The 17,201-nt window shown below is 33.5% G+C and overlaps 1 protein-coding gene across 6 annotated transcripts in view; it reads right to left on the bottom strand.

Annotated features, from left to right (window-relative positions):
• Nucleotides 1-202: 202 nt before the first annotated feature.
• Nucleotides 203-17,201, bottom strand: part of FUT8 (fucosyltransferase 8) — a 78,964-nt gene continuing 61,965 nt past the window's right edge. For all 6 annotated transcript variants that reach the window (XM_090140843.1, XM_090140842.1, XM_090140845.1 and 3 more), the window contains 5 exons: nucleotides 16,781-17,018; nucleotides 12,919-13,165; nucleotides 10,965-11,141; nucleotides 4,846-4,996; nucleotides 203-1,148 (listed from right to left, as the gene is read on the bottom strand). In XM_090140843.1, coding sequence (XP_089996969.1) covers nucleotides 831-1,148; nucleotides 4,846-4,996; nucleotides 10,965-11,141; nucleotides 12,919-13,165; nucleotides 16,781-17,018 — 1,131 coding nt within the window. In that variant the 3' untranslated portion in view covers nucleotides 203-830. The remainder of the gene's footprint in view (nucleotides 1,149-4,845; nucleotides 4,997-10,964; nucleotides 11,142-12,918; nucleotides 13,166-16,780; nucleotides 17,019-17,201) is intronic.

Consider the following 17,201-nt stretch of genomic DNA (forward strand, 5'->3'; position numbering starts at 1 on the left):
ACAGAACCGAGAACCACTCTGCCACCACCTGTTGTCATTCTAAGTGCATGTACATTTGATGAAACTCCAGTTCTACCACTTTTTCCTTCCTTTTTTTCTGTGGTTGTTTTGTTTTAAATCAAAAGCAATGTCCAAAAACATTCAGCACTGACAAATTTGTTTATGGCATTGTTTTACAAAAGTTCCTAACAGACAGTGACTATTTCAGTGTTGGATGTATCCTTTATTTTATTAATCATGAGAAGTAACCAATGGAACGCTGAAAATAAACTTGTAAAGAAATCTAGTCTGAAATTTGAATCTCTTTGAAGCAAATTCAGTGATCATGGTAACAGTTGAAAACTGACTCTTGCGCATCAGTGAAATAGGCATGGCTCTTTTAAAAATGTCACAAATCTTTCAAATATAGGCACCATGTTTTAAATTTTGCACATACAAAATATGTTCATGTTACTCAAATTACACAATATGGCAGTGTTATAAATCTGAGCATTATTGTCATATAATGGCAGAGAAAAGAGCTGAAAGCTCACATAAGACTACTGACTGGGACAAATCTTGAAGAGACAAAGTATAAAACAACAGTTTTCCTGCTGTATGCGTTTGTGTGTGTGTGCATGTGTGATAGTGCATATAACAAAAAATGTTTAGGAGTGAGTTCAGATAACAGCCCATCCATTTGTTCTCAGTTTCTTTTCCAGTTTCATTACCAAAGGCTTTGATTTTAAATGCATGTTAAAATGCAAATTCAAATCCCATATAAACCATTAGTATGTTGACAGATTTGAGTCAAAGAAGTGAGAATTACTGCCAAATGTCTTCCTGTTATTCTACTTTTCAGCCTCTGGGTATGTAGGGTATTTGACTGTCTCAATTTTCTCCTTAACTTTATAGGACGGGTACAGGCCTGTTTTTCCTAATTTTCTATTGATTCCTTTTGAATAACCATCCCAGTGATTTCCAGCTACTCCAATTATATCTCCAGGTTCCATAGGAATTTCATCAGCAGTTCGTGGATGATGAGCATAAACAGCAATCTGGTTATGTGCATTCTGTCCCCCAAAGTAGTAGATATCATCCAAAGAATGGAAATATGCTGAAGCATCTGGATGCAATGTCTGCATAATTTCATAGGCGACTCGACAAACCTTGGAAATAAAAAAAAAGAGAACTTATAAATACTGTATGCGTGTGCCAAAATATATCACAGTCAGTAAACAAGGGGTAACAACTATATTTTACAAAAGGAAGAAGAAGGAATATTCAGTTTATTTTTTAAGAAGTATTGGAAAACACTATGTACTTGCTAATAAGAAGCACACAGCTCTGAACTGGGATTCTGTATGGACATAGCAAATAACTACTTTCAGTGGTCTACTTTTCAGTAAAAATTGTGAACTCCTAGATGAACACTAGCCAGTCTGTCTTTTAAAATGAATAATTTGCAGCTAATCAAATGTAAAAGCAAATTTGTTTTCTTTTTTGACTAAAGTATATTTTACTTCTTGATGAACTTTTAGTGCTTATATTTTCAAAGTCTACTCTGTAGTAATGATAGTCCGGGATCTTCCTTTCTCCCTTCCTTAAACATGGTGTGATGTTTCCTTTTTTCCAGTCACTGGGGACTTCATGTGACAGCTACAACTTTTTGGATATGATGGAGAGTAGCTTGGCAAATACATCTGGCAGCAGCCTTCAGGACATTGGGATGCATGTCATTGGGCTTCATAGACACACACTCAGTCTCACATGTCAGATGCCTGATTTGGTCACTGTGATCTCTCTGAATTGTAATCTAGATTACTATATCTTTCTCTGATTTTGATTACCATTACTTTAGTAAGAGGTTATTTTATAGTATGTGGTTGTTTTTGAAGTTTTGTTCTCTGCATGTGTGCACCCAGTAATGAGGAAAGACACGATTCTGTGAAAGATTTTAAATCTTTTCAGTATGAGTCATTTTTGTAAATCCTTCAAATCTGACAATACATGCAAAATTCCTGTTCAGTGATTACTTCCTTTATAGCTTTGAACCTAGAAAACTAACCTGTCAACAGCAGCAGGCAAAGAATACACATAAAGAATTACATGTCAGCTAAGTAAGATAGATTCTTATTTTTTCTTCATAGATTTATTTGCTTTGCAAACTATATACTTACAGGTACAATGCAAAATATAGGACTAGTAAACCCTGAAAGAGAGATTATCAGGAAAAATAAGTCTCACAGACAGAGCTACAACTTCATCTAAATGAAGACTGAAGAGACAAAAAAGCTATTTAATGAACAACCTTAATTCTGCATTTGTGTTATGATTTGTTTTACTGCTCTGTGGCTTTTTCACACATTTCAATTAATGTGACACAGAACAAACAGAGTCAAGGTAGATTTTAGCCTTCTCTTGGCAGGCCTAATTTTTAAACAACGAACTTCTACTCGATATTCATTTAGCTTTCATAGTACAAATAAGAACTAATATAAGATATTTCCTAAGAAGTTTGATCCTATTCAAGTATACAGTAATTTTCTAAAAATACCTCTGTTGTGAACACTGATTTTTTTTTCCCTCCTCAAGGAAAAGAAAATGGAAAAAATCCAATATAGAATAGACAGTCCAAAATCACTCGGAAAATAAATTCCCACCCTTACATTCTCTTCACGCAGATTACATACTGGATGGTCATCATTAGCATGGTTTTGCTTACAGTCAAGCCATAGTGTCTGCCAAACTGTTTATTTCATTGATGAAAGGATAGTGACAGTATATCAAATGTTAGAAAAGAATTTTTAATTCCATAACAGTGAAATACTTCTCAACATCAGAAAAACACTGCAATAGATCTTAGAGAAGTACAATATAAGAAAACACTGCAGATATTTGCATTGGTACATGTCCAGCAAAATTGAGGAGTATGAATTATTAAAGCAAAAGAAATCACAAAAAGTAAATGAGGTTGGACTAAATTGCAGTCCCAGCTACTGAAAGTCACAGCTTAATACAAGACTTTCTAGACTTCAACAGAATTTTACACTGCTGAAAACTGCCATCCAGCAAAAATATCTACTGTTAATGCACAGAGATGGAGAATGAGGATAGAGCTCAAGGATACTGTGCTACTCAAATGTACTCTCAAAGGGGGTAAATATCAGATGACCTCCAGAGGTTACCTTCAATCTTTATCACTTTAACTATACTCATTTATTTTAACATATGTTCTTCTTTTGAAACAGCTACAATTCTTCTAAAATATATTCTGTCAAAGCAATTCTAAAACCTAAATTTAAACACTGTTCTTCTACACTTATATCCAGTATGTTTTTCACATAGCTATCTAAATATAATAATAGCAGATTGCATCATAGATTTCTCACTAAGTTGTGTTTTGTTTAAACCAAAAAGCATGTAATACTTCCTTTAGAATGTGAAATTTTTACCACATCTGACATACACAGTCCTAGGTCTTAGCTGATAATCACCTTGTGAAAATAATTCAGGTGAAGAGAGCATTTTTTAGAAGTGGATGGCTTCTCACAGACTTTTCTTACCAGGGATTTTTTACTTTGGAGTTTATTCATATCTTGCCCTGAAGTAGCCAACATTAATAACCTTCTAAATATGCTTTTTAAAAAGTAGTTTTCTTCACATTGTTTGGTGAATAGTGAGAAAAATGCAACCATAAGCAAGACTAAAGGATAAAGTACTTTTCTACATTTTTTTTCTGGTTTTGCTGTCTTCTTGTCGTAATAACGCAATCAGGAATTTTGGCAGTCAATGTGAATGAATCACTCTACTGATCATATATTAATATTATGCTTATTTATTTTTCATTACAGTGCAGAAAACAATTTACATTTGAAGTTAGAGAAAATTTCTTTTTGAAGTAATTTTTTAACTTTCAGTGTTTGTGTCTCCTTCCACATAATAGAACAATTGCATAAGATCACAGTCTGTTACCATCTATAACTGAACGCTTTCCTAAACAGAAAGCATAGTTGACAAATGTAGGTTAAATATGTTCACTGTTTGATTTTGATGATATTTTGCTGTACCCAAATTAGATGGATCACCACATGCAAGAGAAAACAATTTTGTTTTTTTTTTTTTAAATTATTTTTTAAACCTTCCAACAGCTTTTTAAAACTGCTTTTCACGATATATGAAATTAATATATACTATGGGGTAACATATGTAATACAGAAGATAACAGTGACAGTTACATGATTCAGTTTTCCTACAAACTCCACTCATCTTGCTTCAAGTTCAAAAACCAAGAAAAAAATCACAGTGCATAATCATCTGCAACAAGACTTCTCTACAGATTGCAGTGACCAGAATTCACATTTACTACCCTCACCCTGAATCTCTAGAAGCATAACAGTCTCTAATAAGAAATTAAATTTCTCCTTTCCTTGTCACTCCTGCTATTAAGTCAAGCAATATGTTTAAGCTACAGCCGAGGACTTTGAATTACAGAGATGGAAGGATACAAGATAGATATTAACTTTATGCAAAGTTCAGAAGTGTTAAATATTCAAAATTATTTTTACTTACTTGTATGCCTTAATTAAGCTGTGTAGAAACAAATGTACAAGTTATATATTAACTTTACATAAAACTAGAAAACTTCTTTTTCTTAATTCAAATGCCTTAATTAAGCCAATAACTTCAATAGTAATCAACCAGTGCTAAGTCATCTAAATTTTCACATATTATTAAAAAAAAAAATCACAATAGTCTCATGAAATTTTCATGAAAGAGAACTGAGACCAAGATAACAGAAGCAAGAAGAAAAGGAAGATTCAGAACCAGAACATATATTCTAGATTGTATTTATAACACAGTTACCTGGGATGAAAATGTACAGACCAGGAAGTCTGCCTGAGACAAAAAGTGGATATCCAGAATAACACCTCTTAGGGAGTTTTCAGTGTATCGATTATGAAGTCCCGCTGACCAAGATATGGAGTTATCACTGATAAATTCATAATTTGGATACCTATGAAAATATAATACACTGTTAACTGTAGTGTCTGGTTTTGTTAAGAAGCATCATCTTTCCTGTAAGACAAGATAGTTAATGTGAGTCACTCCTTTACACTCCAGAATATTATTACTGCCACCAAGCATGCCCTCAATTTATCAAAATGAACTTAAATAAGAAGAAAACCTAAGATATCACTGTAAAATACCAGGAAGTGAATGTTGTTTTCTGTTAATCCTGCTGATTTTACAAAAAACACGCACATTTTGCTTTCTCTACTACTAAATGGAATATGGAATACAGGACTGTCCTTACTAAATTATGTTTCCATTCATTAAGGTATTTTTTTATTAGATACTGGTTATGATACTGTGCAGGGAAAGTAATCACCTCTAAAGGGCTTTGTTAAATAAATGAATCTGAATTAAAAAGGAAATTGTTTCTCCACAGTTAAGATTGTGTGGAGAACAGATTTCACGATTTACTGTTTAAAAGGAAATGAAGGAAATTTAGAAGTTTGATGTGTAAAGAAAGGTGTATTGACACAAAGAAATTAGTAATTAAGTCCAAAATTTTTATTTGAAATATAGATTTTAAAAATATTAAGTGAAATCAAAAGTTTCTAATATGTAACAATGACTTCGAAAAAAAAAAAACAACACATTTTTGAGAACCTTGAAAAAGAACAGTCTTTCTCAGAATATTTTTACCCCTTACAAGGGAACTGAAATAAATGGCTGAAAGTAGCATGGATTAAGCAAATTTTCAGTCAGTCTCCAACCAAAAATAAGTTTTATATGAAAAATTCTAGATAGATACAACAAAGATGATAATTGCATTGCTGTTACAAAATTTTATTTCAAACCTGAAAAGCAATTTGTGTCACTAACATGCTAACTACAAATCAGCATGTTATGAAGCTATAAAAAGTTATAAACTCATTGCAACTACAAAGCACAAAGCACATATTACATGATGTAGTAAGTTAGCAAATACTACATTTGTAAGAATTAATCAATCTTAAAGGGCTTAATAAAGAAAATCAGAATATAGAGTAGGTTCTAATGCTAGAGTAGCCATAACTTATCTGTAACTAGATCTTTCAAAGCCTGAGAAAATGGTGCTTAACATTTCTTAGAATAAGGAGGTTTACACTCAGAGTTCTTGGAAAGTTTCTGAATTTAACACACACTTATAATCAACATCATAACATACACACTCGACACGTGGTAGCCATACTTATGATAGTATGTTGTACAAATATGCCTAATTTATTCCATTTTTCTCCTAACACTATAGAAAAACTGTTTCCAAAAGTTAAACAGGAAACAATAGGCTTTACCACCTAATGTTAACTAGCCGTTAAATCAGGACATCAATTGCAGGAGTCAATCAAAAAGATTTATTAAAACTTCATCCTCGGCTTAAATAATTTGAACATATTTTTAAAGTAACTTAACAGAATTTCATCTTCCCAAGAGAATCACCTGCTCTAACAGTAAGCCAATGCATCTATGTTAAGTTTCCTTCTGAAACCTTTTCCTAAAGAATCTGTGTTTTTTTACTAGCAAACAGTCAGTCCAGTAACTTGGTAAAAAGAAAAGTGTTGCTTTGGATATTGCTCTTAAAAAAAACTCATCCATTGTTTTGTGCTTCTAACAGCAGCATAAAAAGAAATCCCTCCTATACCACAGACTCCCTGAAATAGGGAATCTGAAAGTAAAAGGGCTTCACAGTAGGTTGCTTTATCATCAGAAACATCAGAGTCTTCAAAACATCTTAAATTTTCATAGAAAGATTTGAATTATGATTAATGTTACCATGAACCTCGGGGTACTGAAAATACTGAAAATTAATTTTATAAACAGCACCTGCTTCTTTAGCTTATTTCAAATTTAAGGTTCAATGCACCCCAAAATTACCTATACATTATCTTACATATACAGTTAGGCAATTTTCCTTCCTCCTTTAATTCAGGAAATGGTATATTCAAGTTGCTTTTAAATCTGGACTCCATTTCCATTTTGTAATGTTGATTCTAAATCATTTAGCCATCAGTTTTCAAGCCATTTCTTGAACACAGTGATACCAGCCTAGTACTGATCTACTCACATACGTAAGTTTTCAAAGTAGTATTTTTTGTACCTCCTGTCCAGTTCCTCATCCTAATTCTACATTCACACTTGGAAAAAGAGAATTCCTTTAAACATCCTAAAATGCGAGTGTAATAGCAGACACGGGCAGCCAGAGCAATGAGTCTTCTAGTCCTGAATCCTATTTCCAATCAGGCTAAAAGCACAGCATAAAGAAAAACAGAGTAACTGGCCAAAGCTTATATCTTCATAAGCTTAGCCACATGTGGCCCGCAGTCTGTCTCCAGCAGGTGAGGTTCAATTCTCCTTCCCACTCACTATATATATAGTGCTATATACTCAATTTAGAGTTATTCTTACCACAATAACTACAAAGAACAAAGAAAATGGAATTTCTAAAGCTCTACAGGTAAACTTTTGCTTCCTCCTATTTGCTTTCCCATCTGTATGTGACAATTAACGTTATACATACATTGTAAACTTTTGTGGATTCTTTTTTTCCTTTTTAAACAGAACTCTGGCAATTCCTATTATAAATATTCATGAGGTAAATGAAAAACAAATAATAAGATGTCAGACTCTTACTGACAGAATCATCTATATACAGTATACATCCCTCAAACAGATTCATATGTAAGCTAGAAAGGTGCTGAATATGGTTCCTTAATACATCACATGCATGTTCAGCTGCAGTATTTTGAACTCTACACACCTTAAAGAAGATGCTGTCAATAATAACATAGACCAGAAATACATACACTAGAAAACCCAGGAGCTTTATTATTGAAAACCATTAGATCAGCTAAAGAACAAGCATTTTACAGCAACCCTATCACTTATCTATGACAAATATCATAACCTCTGCTTACCAGAAATTCTCAAGTACTTTAATTCTGTAATCACTACAGCTAGTCTCTAATAATCTTGTTATACATCATCCTAAATTTGAAAGCATACCTTTTTTTTTTTTAAATGTGACTCCAAAAAAGGGCAAAAACACTCATAAATGCTACAAACTGAGACTGCTATCTCTACTACCTTTGTTACCATACTTGTATTGTGCAGATATCCAACTGCAAGCCAGAAGAGTACTGTTTTCATGGTTATGAAAAATTTGAAATACTTCTCTTGATATAAAGAACATACTTGTGTGTATGTTAGCAGGATTTTCATTATTTAAATTCCAGTATTGTTTGATGGACAATCACTCTCATGTAGAGACAGAATTTCTTCTGCACCCATTATCAAATCCAATGTAAGTTACTCAAATACAATGGGACGGTTGCTTCTATGAAAGCAGTGCGACTAGAACTTTATTTGGTTGGGGATTTTTTTTGTCAAGTGTAAAGTAATTAGTTTTCTTCCCAGAAATAGGGAAAAAAAAAGGTTCATTATTCCCAAAACTTTGACATTGACCTGAGTTCAGATATCCTTTTATGATGCAATACCAAACTGGATCCTGCCTTTATCATTGGTTTCAAATACATTCTACTCCATTGTCAACAGCTGTTGGGTGCAAGCAACATGTAACATACACATTGAATTATCAAAATCTTTTATATTGAATAGAATTGTTTTATTAAGTGTTTTCTGCTTTTATGATTCTTGTTATCAGTAATCCACATCATAACATCATGTAAAGCATTGGGATTTAAAAGAGTTAACGCTCTAGTTCTACGGATTGTCGATGTTTCCAGGTACTTTGTTTTCAGGAGTGAAGAACTACAAATCCCAGAAGATTTCTTCACTGTTCCTTTTCCATTTTCCATTTAGAGGGAAAGATAAAACTGCTCACAAGTCACAAGACAGTCCCTTTTTCCCTTCTTTTACTGCTCATCTCCGTGGTTTGTGCTCCCTAGCTTTCTCACCTTCAGTATTAGAGTAAGGCCTTTGGTTTTGGACACCTTCTCTCACATTTTAATTGATTTATTAGCTTCAATTCCAATTATATTGTATTATATTGCATTATCTCAAATTCCACTATCATAGTTAGTTAATTAGTTTTCTCCCTTAGTTCACTGTTGCTTTGTTTTTAGGTCCATCTCCCTACCTTTTCCCTACTCCCATTCCCCCTGTCTTGGGGCAGGGGTCTGTGGGTCCTTCCACCCCCTTAGTCAGAGAATTGACTCAAACCAGCTGCAAAACTAACATTAAATCAAAATTCTCCTGTAAGGTTTAGTATCTGCAGATTGGGGTGATATGTTTACATTGTCAATGTATCTTACTCACAGAGTTAAACATAGAGTGCTAAGGATTCAAAAGTTGAAAACAGGGAAAAAAAAATGTCTAAGATTGTTAATGAAGTATCAAATTTGTTATTCTACGAACAGTAATCAAAGTCATTTATGACCATGTAATTCATTAAATATTACAACCTAACTTTTGTATTACCTGTATTTTCATTGTTCAGATCTGCACTTTAAATGTTATGCTACCCTTATTGTTTCTGCTACGGTTCTTGTCTGTATGTATACAAAAAAAAAAAGATGGATTAGATTTCCATCATCTGTGGCACTGTACAAGTTTCATTCAGTTTTTTTCCAACCTCCACAACTTACAAACAGCAGCTTTTTACAGATATAAAAGTAAAATAGAAATCGCACAATTGAAATACACAGGTTTGCAAGGCTGCAAATAATTCCTGTTAGAAAATAACAGTTTCCTGTTCCTTGCATATACAAAGAAAATCCAGTATGTTATATATTTTTCCAACCACGCTACCAAGTTCAAAAATTGCCACTCTCATGTTAAGCAAAGCTTTTTAAGACAAGCTTAATAGAAAAATCCACTCTTTTGCTCAAAAGACAAAGTTTTGGAAATAGAAATCAGAGCCTTTTAGTACGCAGACAAATAAATAGCATTAAAAATGACAATATGCTAACTTGCACTACTATACTGAAGCAAATATATTAAAATTCAGTGCACCTGGAGTACTTATCCTAGTTTCCAGTCAAGGCAATAAGCATTTGTGAAATTGTTTATATGCCATAACACCTGAAGGTATGTTATTCGTTCTTATGCATCTGCTTCTTGAATTAAACAGAAATTTCTACCAACTCAGCAAAATGTAGCAAACTATGCAACTTAAGTTTGTTTGTTCAGGAAAACAGAGGCCACATTATGAGTAAATGAATGCATACATGTACTGACAGGCTTGAACAGTTACACTTGCTATAAGAGCTAGGGATATCATACAGCTAGGAAAAGTTCGCTACAGCCATGTAACAGCAACAAAGAGACCAGAAATCCCACATTCATAAGAGACAAACCTTACATTTATTCATGGGTAGAATGAAAAAAAAAAAAAACAAAAAACAAAAACCAACCAAAATGTCTCTTATGGAGTGAATATATATAATTTTTTTCAAAAAAAGTCAGAATTTTTTCAACTAACTTGTAAAAATTTCTCTGGCATCTAGAATCATAGAATCAAGGAATATCCCAAGTTGGACTCAGTGATCTTTAAGGGTCACTTCCAAGTCATGGACCATCTACTCACAAAAACGACATGTGAAATTTTTTAGCATATTAACTAGTTGGCGACTTTATTTCTAAATACTTTCTTTTAATATGCATGATCTATTAGAAGTTTGGTGTTTATATTACTCATATTTTTACTTCTCCTTTAGAGAGTTCGGTTGCTTTTATAAAGTCAAAGATATTGCTAAACTCTTCTAGAATTAAGCTTTAAATCTATGCATACTTGGGGGAAAAAGAAAAAAAAAAGAACATCCAGGAAAAGAATTTCTAAGAGAAAAATCAAAAGCACAGGAAGTTGAAATTCTTTACTGTATAAAAGACCATAAAACAAGACCTGCAGCCACAATAGCCAGAAACTGTAAACAGTAATTAGAAGGAACAAACTGTAATATAATCATAGTTCATCTTACTTGGATTTGGCCTCCTGCAATAACGAAGGGTCATCTGTAGCCAAGTATACTCTCTTTTTATCAACATGCATTCTACGAGCAAGAAGTTCAAACCGCTCTTCAACTTGCACCATATATTCTTCAATGGGATGAAATGCTGCTTCTGTTCCTACTTTGTCTGTCCTCCGAACATGAACACTGGAACAGGACAGAAACGAGGAATTCAGTATATAAACATAACACATACTTAAACAAGTGAAATTTTAACTTTAAATTTCATGCCAATGCTGCAAATTATATCCATACATTAAACAAGGAACGATTAGAAGACACTGATATCCATCACGACATGCTGACTTGAGAAATTATTAACTGCAAGATCTGAAACATATATCAGACTTTTTAACAACATGAAGTTTACTGTCAGCCTCCTCTTGAATGTAATATAGGAAGCCTGCTCTGAAAGTAATGCCTCCTAATTTTATATGTTGCTCCACAATGCCAGAGGCTGGTGGAGCTGGTGCTGGTGGTATGGCAGTAGAGGCTGAACCTTCCTGCCAATATTTCACGACATGTTGTTGCTGTGAAACAGATGGCAGCAGAAGGGCAGTTTGACAAAATGGTGTCTGACATGGAAGTACGTATGAAGCAAATCTGTATTACTGAATTCCTCCACACTGAAAAAATTGCACCCACTAACACTCATTGATGCTGAATGTGTATGGTGACCAAACAGTGAACGCAAACACAGTGAGGTACTGAGTGATGCATTTCAGCACTGGCAACAGTGGCAGTGGGTCAACTCTGCTGGTTTAGATTTTTACGGAAGTAGCATGCAGGTTTTTGCTCATCACTGGTACATAGCTAATGGTGGTGAATATGTTCAAAACTACTGTTTTGTAGCTGAGAATTTGCTCTATCAAACAGAGTTAACATGTCCTTTTTATCTGTTGTAGTTTCCGCGGAAATAAATAGGAGGCATTAATTTTGGAGCAACCTATCTTGTAAAGAACGCAGGGAGCAACTGAAAGAAAAAAAATGAAGAGGTTCAATTAAAACATACTGAGTATTTCTCACCGGCAGAAATTATCAAGCATAGTGCTTGTTTAATACATAAGCAAACAAGCAAAATAGGAATATTTACATCATAGGTATATTGGGACACCACTATAAGACAGGGTTTGAATGAAGGTAGTTAAAATACATCTTCCTCCTACTCTTGAAACCTAACAAGTCTTAAGATCTGCCAGTAGAGAAGTGACCTATCAGGTCAATGGTCAAAAGCCAGTTAAATAAATAATATTTGGACAGAACTACTATATACTAGAAAAAGAAAGATGAAGGATTGAAAAAAAATATATATATATAGTAAAGGAAGCAGCATCAAAAACCGTCACATCACAAGACAGTAAAAACCTTTCTTCCACAAGCTGTTCTTCATTGCACATAGGTACTTTCCTGCTCCCTACAGCTCCCCATACAGTCCTTTCCAATCTATAGATGCTGCTAGCAACAATTAAAGCATCAGCAGAAAAGGCACACACCACACTCAAGTGCAGTCAACAAGAAAATTAGCAGTGGATTGCAGCACATGAAATGTACACTTTTCCCCTCAATGATAAAGCTTATGATCACTTTAAAAGAAGACACAGATAGAAAAGTGTCTGGAATGTAAACCACAAGGCAATTACATGAATGTAATTCAATGTTATATTTCTAGATATCAAAGGACATTTAATTCTTCTATTGAATCTACATCTATTTCCAACAAGAGGACAAGAAGAAAATGAATACTTGTGATCAATTTGTATTATGCACAGCTTACTAATAATGATGACTTAGTCTAAAAAGTACCCCCCCTACTCCCTCAAAATACTTCAGGCTCTTGGAACATCATTATAGAAAAAACTTATGAACAGGAATCATTGTATACATGTATTAATGCACAGACAAATAAAGAAAACTAAATACCCACCCGATCACAGGATGTTTGAAACCGAGTTTCCTGGTAGCTTCCTCTATTTCTTTTTCTAGCCAAGGCTGTGGACGAATCAAGTATTTGACAAACTGTGAGACCCACCATACTGCAGGATCCCCATGTACACGAATTAGCCTATCAGCCAGGTCTTCAGGGACAGCCAAAGGTAAATAAGGTGGCCGTGGGTGTAAGCTGTCAACAATGGGGAGCTCCACCACCTGTACATCCTTATCATTAGCCTCACCTGTATTAAAATACACACCAAGATAAGTCAGATAGTTTACTAATTAATAAGCTTTATCATTGCCTTGTAACAAACATATCTAAGCTAAACAAAAGCTTCAATTTTAAAAACATCACCAAACCCATTCTCTACCTTTACCAGAAGAGAATTTAAAAAAAAAAAACAAAAAACAAAAAAACCCCACAATTTTAGGCTACATTTATTTATAAACTGAAACTATCTATTCTACTAAAACAATGTTGAAGGTCTTTGAATTCTTAGCAGCTGTCAATCAACAAAAGCTAAGAAGTGTTTCTGTTCACATATTCATACCTGTTTTTCTGTTTTAGTAAGACCAGAGCATTATTGTGGAGAGAGCTTTACTTGACTATAACTTGCTATCTAAAAATGCTTAGATTTGGTTGGCTTAAGTCAAAAGTAGAGAAATTGTTTAAGGCCCAAGAAACTGTTAAAAAAATAACTACATAGTCTTACTGTTTTTTTTTTTAATATAATTTTCACTTACCTTCAACTTTCTGAATACATTTTAGTAAATTCCAGCTTTTCTAACATCAATTAGAACCACTAATTTAGGAAACAGAAAATAGCAAATAGAATTTGCTGTTCTACTGACAGAGACAATTCTTGTCTTGAAGAACTTAAGCTATGAAAGTAAGCAGCAAACTAAATAGATCAAGGAAAACAACCAAGTACTACAGATATATGTGATGTACATGTAAGAATTTGTTATTTTTAAATACCAACTAAAGGAGAACATACAGATGTTTTAGACAGAACTTTCACTCAAGACTAGATTACCCTTATATGTGTCTAAATAACTAATCTTTATCCTCTGCCTTGAATTATACATATAAAATTATTAGTGAACTTATATTTTAAAAATTATAGTTCAGTGAATATTTGAAAGATGACACTAACAACAAATGAACAGCTTTGACATTCTTCCCCTCTGGGCAACCCTGCCTTAAAACAACTCATCCATAAAACCATACCTAGAGGCTATAAAGACAATATTCAAATGAAGCTGCAGGAAACTTTGCTTCAGGTTTCCTGTTTCAATTCATGATTCATCCTAATAGTTTGGAGGTCTTATGGGAGAACATACCATTATTTAAGCATGTAAATTGCATTGTCCATCATGTAATGCAGAAATAACTTCTAACTGTATCGTGACCTGTCCTTAATCTGATTCAATGTTTTTCTTCTTCTGTTTATTGTTCCTTTATTTTTATTACTTAAAAAAAAAAAACAAAAAACAAAAAAAAAACATCTCAGTTTATAACCCTTCTTCAATGTATTATTGGAGAATACAGCCAGAATGTCACTAATCAGCAAGTAAAAATGAGAAAGAGGTCTACCCTTTTTTTTAGCATATTGCAGTGATAACATAAAACTGCGACCTGGCAATTCAAAATATTATTGCTCAAAACATCCTTTCAAGATATTTTTAGCTTTGAGTCTTACAAAAGAGATAATGACACATGGGATGGCCATAGTCATCAAAATTCACAGAAGTAGTTAAAAACTGAAATCCAAGGATTTCTACATAACTTAGGAATTACATTGTTAACCCAAAAAATAGTTTTCAAAGTTTATTACTATGAAGTATTTCTACAATATTTAATATAATGAAATGCTGTAACACACCAAACATTTCACAGGATCAAAAGACAGATGCAGTGAAAGGAAGAACTTTTTTTTCCTCTTTCCAGCACTGATGTTAAGTTCCAATTCCAGTGACAAGCTCAAGAGTTCTCTTGAAATACAGTGTAACCATGTGCATGTCAGAAATGAAGGGGAGTATTTCTTGTGACTCTGGGATAAAGGCATCAGGCTTGCACATTTGATCATTCTTGCTGATATATAACCTTAAGCATCATTGAAAATCTATAGACAAGGTGTCTGTCAACAAGAAAAAAGAATGAACACAGGGGAAAGAATAATTTCTGTCAACTCAGGATCTAAAAGCTCTGATTGTTAGCCCAAAGAGTAAACTGTATATAGTCATTAAGGCGTTGGGGTAGTACTGGTCTGAGAATGTCATGCTGTACCACCTGCATTTCTAGAGAAAAAGCTGTATGCTATGAAAACATCTCATTAGTGTCACAGTCTCTTACTGATGGATGTAGCCTATACAATTCTCTGTTGAAAACCTCAACATTTTTCAGATGTCCCAGTGATGTCAAAGCCACTTTTACTGCTGCCAACCACTTCCTTCTTGATATACTGGAAAGAGAGTAAAGAACAATGTTCTGACACTCCCTTACTGAATCTATAGGCCCAACTAATCTTAACAATCAACACTATCAGTTATCTATCCTTAAGCAGAGCTACTGAGCCAAAATTCCTTTTTGGAGTAAGAGTATCATGCCATGTGCTAAACTAGTGCTGATAAATAAAATGGCCATAACCAGAAATGCAGCACAGCATCTCTCTTACTTGTTTCATACTTTTAATTGTTTTTGTCCATACCTTAACCCATTCTCTACCCATTGTTAGAATATCTATTCATCTCCCAGTTACTATGACATATTACAAAACTTGAAATTCTACTACTCTAACATATTTTCAATTTTTTTTTTTTCCATGATGAAGACATACCTCTAAAACTTACCTATTTTTAATATGAAGAGACAGTTGTATTCTTAAAATCAACTTACTCAAACCATTATAAATTACTATTTTAACACTATTTGGAAGGGGAGTCTATAAAATCCAGTTTTAAAAGCTCACAGTTGTTCACATAAAAGTTATCTGTACTGAAAATTAACATAAGAAATTCTTTCTAGTGCTTAGCATAAATTCAGAAGACAATGCTGGTCATCTACACTTACACTACAGCTACTCAATTTGACAAATACACAAAAAAGATTTTAAATATGTAGGAAAAACTACAGAATTATGCTGATGGTTTTTTAGTCTCTTATGATGTTGACTGGAAGAATTTCATTAAAATGAATGCTCTGTTTTCTTTGAGATAAAGCTTTCTGATCCCCCAAACATGAATGCCCATCTGAATATGCGGTTACTTTTTTTTTTTCCTAGCAAAATGGTTCAGTCCAGAATAGGAATGGATCAACGTATGGATCTACAAATAGCAAGGCCTTTAACTTTGCTATTACTTTTACAATTTGAAGTTCATTTCGAGTCAGTTTAGTTTATATTAATATATATATCAATATGGTTTTGTGTATGTGTGTGAATTCCCACTGAATACTATTTTCTTCATATTTACATTATTTTTATACTTCAAACATGCTTTATTATTTTAAAGTTTATCAACAACAGCTTCTACTTACATTTCAATTCCCACAAAAATTGAATTCATATCTGGCTCATAACACAGTGGCAGACTGATGAAGGATTATATTTAAAATCTGGAAATTTTTATTAAGAAAAAAATCTCTGCCAAAGCAGTAGAGTCCTCTTAATAAGAATGTTATTTTCTTCAGTAGAATGAATAAATAAAATTTAAACAACGTTTATACGTACAATTGCAGCCATAGTTACCGTGGTTCACATAATGTTAAAGGAAGAGTTACCAGAATAGTCCTACACGATAGAATTTGTAATAAATAAATAAATAGAAATCGAGTTAAGTGAGTTAATTGTTACCTGACCAGTGTCCAGTGGTTGTACCAGATCTGTCAGTACAGGACTCGCTTACAGGTCTAAATACAGTCTCCCAGCCACCAGTAGCATAGCGCCAATTCTGAGACTCTAAAATGAGCGTTCGCTGAGTGCCATAAGCAATCATGAAGCAGTAGACCACATGATGAAGCTGACAACCGTAGCCACAGCCTTTGTTAATGTTACAGACAAGTTTCTTAGCTTTGCTGCAGTCCTTCGGGTTCTGTAAACATGGATGAAAAAGTAAAGTTGAGGAGCAGACATACACGAAGACATACATACTTTTTTGTGAAAAACTGACAAATGTCATAAATCACACAAGTCATCCTGCTATAATACATCTCATTAAAATGAATGAGCAAGCTTCAGCTCCATGAAAATTTTATGCGAGTTTTTCACAGTGAAT

Source organism: Phasianus colchicus, chromosome 5 (assembly GCF_987193195.1).
Source record: "Phasianus colchicus chromosome 5, bPhaCol1.hap1.1, whole genome shotgun sequence".
Classification (NCBI taxonomy): Eukaryota; Metazoa; Chordata; class Aves; order Galliformes; family Phasianidae; genus Phasianus; species Phasianus colchicus.